Here is a 5869-nt window from a genome sequence, read left to right as displayed (position 1 = left end):
TCCGTCCTAGAAGGAGGAGGCTAATCCGTTCCAAAAACATCCTATAAATAACCCTCTACATACAGAGGGCAAGGTAACCTTTTTCTTACCCCAAAAACTCTCTTACTTTGTTGTACCTTGTGGAATACATACTTACTTTGGCATCGGAGTGCCTTGCAGGTACAACACCTTTTTCCCCTCTCAACCGCTCGGAACTTCAAGCATTCATTGTTGCTGGTCATCTGATCTGCTCGGTAAGATCAACAACATTAAATAGGAAAAAACCTATTTTCTATTTTTAGCAAGTTCTATCCACCTCCTAAAAGCACTTCATTAGAATAACCTCTCTCAGCATAATTAATAAGCAATTAATAATCCACAACAACAAAAACTAACATTTCTAAGTTATGCGCATGGATAGAGTGAGTTGCGTACAGAAAAAGTGTTGAATAATATATGAAAATAGTGGAGAAAACTTCTTTTGAGTTAGATTATCTTTTTTTTCGTTTCAAGGTTTATTCGTGTTTAAATAGCGTTAATAACATTTTAAGGGAGTAAATTAAGTTATGAACATGTACGTGTGTTGGAAGAAACAATGTTTCAAACATGTAAGTCTGTTGGAAGAGATGATATTTCGAACACGGTGATAGAAGCATAGTTTAGAAATATGTTTAGGGTGTTTCAATAGAGAATATGTTCGAATTAGAGACCATTCAATTTTGCATGAGAGATGAATGTGAAAATGAATATTGAAAAATAAATTTAGTTTTGAAAAATACATGAAAAAGAGATTTCAACTCGGTTGGATCTCCCAACCAAGGTCATATATAAATTTTTTAAAAAGCTCCATGTGAAATACAAAGCTGAGATTTCCTCTCAATTTTGCCGATGAAGTAGTTAGTTGAAATTAATTTTAGTTAGTTACCATATTTACATGAACCCAATATGAGGCTAGTAGCAATATGATAAAAAAAGGCATCATTAAAAGTAATGTAAAATAGGCAATATTATATAAAATCGTGTGACATATAAATGAAACATTTATTAATATAAAATTGGCCAGACTTCTTAGGATGGCCTAAAAAGATCATACATTAGTAAATAGTTGATTATTTTAGGCATCAAGGCCAAACTTCTTAGGATGGCCTAACATGATCATACATTAGCAAATAGTTGATAATTTTTGGCATCAAGGGCTATTTGTCTAACAGCTGCAATTGTTGCTATAGCTCCCAATATAGAGAAAACAACAGCAATTGTTACATTCAACCAGAAAATGGGACTTCTCTTAGATGGCTTAAATGTCAAGTTATAGAAAATTACAGGCAAAATGAAGTCAAGTGGCATAAATCCAAAAGCTCCAATAAGAGAATTTATGTCCCCAAAAAATGGAAGCATGGCTGCTAGAATGGTTGCGATAGTAATGCTTAATGACCGAGAAATCACTCGAGGGATAACATTGCGTTTTGAAAACTCAGGACTTTTTGGATCTCCAAATGATTGCTCTAATACTTCATTTGTAGGTTGCAAGTACACCTGCATTTAAATCCTTTAGTTTATTTTGTTAAGGTTGATATATATCATACATTAGTTATGAAACACTTAAATTCAAAGACAGTGACACAGAGTACGATACATTTGACACTAATAAAAATTAGAAAAATCAATCAATTAAATATATTCATGTGTCATGTTGGTGTTGGAAACTGTCATATGTCGGGCAACGACATATGTTAGATACTGAACATGTCTTCTATCAGAAGAAGTGTTAGTTACACATGTGAGACACTAAATACACCTTATATCAAAAGAAGTGTCAAGTGTCAGATACTAACATATGTCAGACACATTAACATATGTCAGATACTGAAAACGTCTTCCATCAGAAGAAGTGTCACATGTCATACGCTGACACATATCATACATTTAATACACTTTCTATAAGAGGAATTTTGATGTGTTAGACACTCTAACACATGTCAGACACTAAATACGTCTTCTATTAGAAAAAGTATTTGTGTTAGAGAGACTATTACTAGATGATGAGAACCTTACCGCAGCAACTGCTGATAACTGTGTTATAGTAAAAATGTTGCTCATATAAATAAACCATTTGGGTAACAACGGCTTCCCATTATTCACAAAATTGCTTAAGATAAGACCTTGAGATTCATTTCCAAATGCCCAATATCCAGATATAGTAACGCTAAAGAAAGTGAGAATAACTATGGTAAAACAAACACTCAATCCCTTTAACATCTTTCCTTTAATTGGTGGAGCTAATGTAGCCTGAGTTTCAGGAATGATTCCATTTCCATAGGAAGTGACAATGATGCTAAGAGCATTGAAGATTCCGAAAACTCGATTTTCGGTATCACCTTTCAGAGAATAATTCTTTTCTGGTCCTTTTGATGAGTTTCCTATAATAACATTGGTGAAGTTTAGAGCAAAACAATATATTTCAATAGCATAAAATGAAAATTAATGAGTAGAAAATACCAATATATATAGAACCAGCAACAGCACAACCACTATAGAGTAAGCATAGAACCAATGAGACAAGATTAATATGTCTCAATGAGTGAAAAGATGGGATTTGAGCCAAAATTAACATGAAGCAACCAAATATGATGACAAAATTGTAAAGCTTCATAGAGCCATTTGGACTTGACAACACATAAATTGCCTGTGAAAAAATAAAATATATAAGCATGTAACAAAAAGATAATGTAATATGCGTGTCTCTATTAGGATTCAAATTGGATGTGGTCTAAAGATTTGCGGCCCCTTAATTAAGATTAAATCGTTTATATTATAAAATTTATTTAAGATTAATAAATATAATAAAAATTAATCTTAATGTCAATATTGTCCTTTTAATCAAACGACCATACATAATTCAGACAGAAGAACTAGATGCAATCAAAAATTTTAAAGATGGTCTTTTATCACAAAAACAATCGTAACAAAATAGTATAAAAGATGTCGATGTCATTATTTAGCGTTTTAATTCAAAGAAAAAATCACATACCAAAAGTTGTTACGTCGAGAAATGCAATTACGACATCGTTACATATGTGAAATTTTAGAATCAAAATATAAAATACATAACACAAAAAATATTCTTTATAACGACAAAATTTGAACTAAAATTTTATTTTAAATCAATAATACAATCAAATTGTGATTAATTCACATTGCAACGACCACACTATTTAATGCAACATCTGTATCACACAATCGTAAAAGCTTTTTTTTTTCAACGACAATAATATATAACGTATCATCTGTATGAGACGAAATTGCAAAAGGCTTTACGTGATGACGTCAATATGTAACACACCATTTGTATTAATTGAAATCGCAAAAGTCACAATATTCAAAGAGTTGAAAATTACCTTCATGCATTGACCACCAAGAAGAATACAAGCAACAAGAACCCCATAGCATACTGCAAATTGAATTGGCCCCACAAAGTAATGACTCCACTTAGGACCTGCCAAGGCAAGTTTCACATTAGTTCGAATATAGCATATACGAGATGTTGTGTTAGGTGTATGATACCTAAAATGTCGCGAGCCATGTCTCGAAATCGAAGCTGACGATTACCCAAATTAGCTTGGTGTTCAAGAACCAAAGATAGTAAATTGTAGGAATAAAAAGTAACCATAGCTGCAATTACTAAGAAAAATATTCCAAGAGTCCATCCAAGAAAAGTGAAAGCATAAGGAAGACTTAAAAGTGGTGCTGCCACAATTGTTGATGTTAAGTGGTAACCACAATGCATCCACGAACCTAAAAAAGAAAGAAAGAATATGTTAAGAGCAAAACAAAAACAAACAAAAAAATAAATAGTAAATATTTAACATTTATTTATTTATTTTAAAATTTTATATTTTAAAAATCTAAATTAAGACTATGTGTGTATGCCGAAATAAATAGCAATAATTAATAAAATATCAAGAGTAATTAATACTTATGTATATATAGAATAGAAACACACAATAAATTGTGTCATTACTTTTTAATGGTAAATTAAATTCTCTTAAAAGTTATATTTATAACTTTAAGAAACACAATATCATTATGTGTGAGTCTTAAATTTTTTATTAAATTTTAAAATAAGTTATACTTCATAGTTTTATAATTTAACAGATGATAAGAAACAAGCTAATTGATTTATTTATAATATTTGATAAGATAAACATTTTAACTAATATATAAAATAACATTAGATTTATTTAATTATAATTAATATAAAAAAATAAAATGGAGGATAAAATAATAACCTATAAATTTAATGCTATTAGAATTAAGAGTGGTGATAGATGTACAACCTTGTTCGTACTTTAATCACTTGGTTAACTATATATAAAAATGGAGTGAGGATCCTCTCCATTTGCTCTCTCTATTTTTCCTCTCCATTACTATAGTTGTAAAGACATTTGTATTGTATAAAAAATAAATTGATACATCAATTGTCACATTATTATATTTATATTTTTAAAATTTTGGTAATTTACAAAATGGAGAAGAAAAAAAATAGAGAGGATATTGACTCATCATAAAAATGAGGTTAACTATACAACGTCAATTGAATAGTTAGTTGTTTAAGGTATTGAATATGACATGACTAAAGTAAACATCGTATCGATGAATCAATATATTATATCATCGTTAACCTGAAACTTTACTTGCAACCAACCTACACCATGTGTAACAATTATTAAAAAAATAATAATAATAAAGTAGAATCAAATTTTGAAAAAAGTTTAATAGTCATTTTTTTTTCATAAGCAAGGAATTATATATATAGAGAACTAGGGCTTCTCAACCCGATTACAATGATCAACGGGAAAACCCGACAAAAAGAAAATTACAAACCAATTACCCTTACGAAAGGAACAACAAAGGATCCTTACAAAATCATCAATTTCTTTATATTATTTAAATAATTTAAAAATGTATGTGATTTTGAAAATTACATTTATTATGATCGTTATTGAGACGAATTAGCCATAAAGGTGTCCTCAGACATTTTTGCCGTAGAAATATAGAAGCTACAAAATTCAACTTCTACGTTGAAGTAGTTTTTTGTCATGATTTTTTTAAATGTGTCGCAGTTTTAAATGTAGGCTTAGTTGTCAATGTAAAATCATAAGTTGATGACTAAAATCATAGGAAGTAAGAGCTTACAATTTTAAAGCTATGTAATATATATTTTAAGAATAAGAATAAACAAAAAAAAATATAAGATTTATATTCCATAAGCAAAGAATTTGAGAAGGGTAAATAAATTAGGAGAAATAATACCTTTTGATTTGAGGACAAAGAGAGCACCTGCATCAACATCTTTTGGATGTTGAATTTGAATGTTTTCATGTTTTGCTATTGAGCTTGGAAGCACAGTCCCCATGTCTTCTCTAGCTAACAAGTTAGTAGTAACAATAGAGTGATATCAAAAGGCATGGTTTAAAACTATTACAACCTTGCTTAAATATAATATATCAAGGAATAAGATACTATAAACAATTTAATCACTTTGAGCAAATGATCCACTTAGCAAGGAATATGGTACTATGAGCAATTAATCCACTTTGAGCAATTGATCCACTTTGAGCAAGGAATACGATACTATGAGCAATTGATCCACTTTGCTTGATATAGCAATGAATAGTCAATGAGCATGTTTTCATGGACCCCAAATCAATTTGAATAATAATTGCAAATTAATTTTAAAAAATTAAAAACCGTAAAAAATTAAATATTATTAAATTTATTTAATGTCATTTAATAAAAACCGTTTAATAAAAACCGAACTGAATCACGTGTATTTATTTTTATACTTATTTAGTTTTTATTAATATGATATGTTAGTGTTAATTTATTA

At 29.5% G+C, this 5869-nt stretch overlaps 1 protein-coding gene across 1 annotated transcript; it reads right to left on the bottom strand.

Annotated features, from left to right (window-relative positions):
- Positions 1-1001: 1001 nt before the first annotated feature.
- LOC131600280 (GABA transporter 1-like) lies at positions 1002-5564 on the bottom strand. Its single transcript, XM_058872470.1, has 6 exons — positions 5293-5564; positions 3544-3774; positions 3378-3475; positions 2479-2665; positions 2035-2399; positions 1002-1515 (listed from the first exon to the last, which is right to left on the bottom strand). Exons 1-6 carry the CDS (start codon positions 5393-5395, stop codon positions 1135-1137), a joined length of 1365 nt encoding a protein of 454 aa, XP_058728453.1. The 5' UTR covers positions 5396-5564; the 3' UTR covers positions 1002-1134.
- Positions 5565-5869: the final 305 nt, after the last annotated feature.

The sequence above is a fragment of the Vicia villosa genome, linkage group LG1, assembly GCF_029867415.1.
Source record: "Vicia villosa cultivar HV-30 ecotype Madison, WI linkage group LG1, Vvil1.0, whole genome shotgun sequence".
NCBI lineage: Eukaryota > Viridiplantae > Streptophyta > Magnoliopsida > Fabales > Fabaceae > Vicia > Vicia villosa.
Note: the sequence above shows the minus strand (reverse complement) of the source record. Positions and strands in the feature narration are given on the sequence as shown.

Bases quoted from the DNA above. Each gene is read 5' to 3' on its own strand.
- LOC131600280 (XM_058872470.1), bottom strand. From the start codon at position 5,395: ATGGGGACTGTGCTTCCAAGCTCAATAGCAAAACATGAAAACATTCAA. The intron at 3,775-5,292 runs GTATTATTTCTC...TTTCTTTTTTAG, and splicing joins CTTTGTCCTCAAATCAAAAG to GTTCGTGGATGCATTGTGGT. The intron at 2,666-3,377 runs GTAATTTTCAAC...ATTTTTTCACAG, and splicing joins TTGGTGGTCAATGCATGAAG to GCAATTTATGTGTTGTCAAG.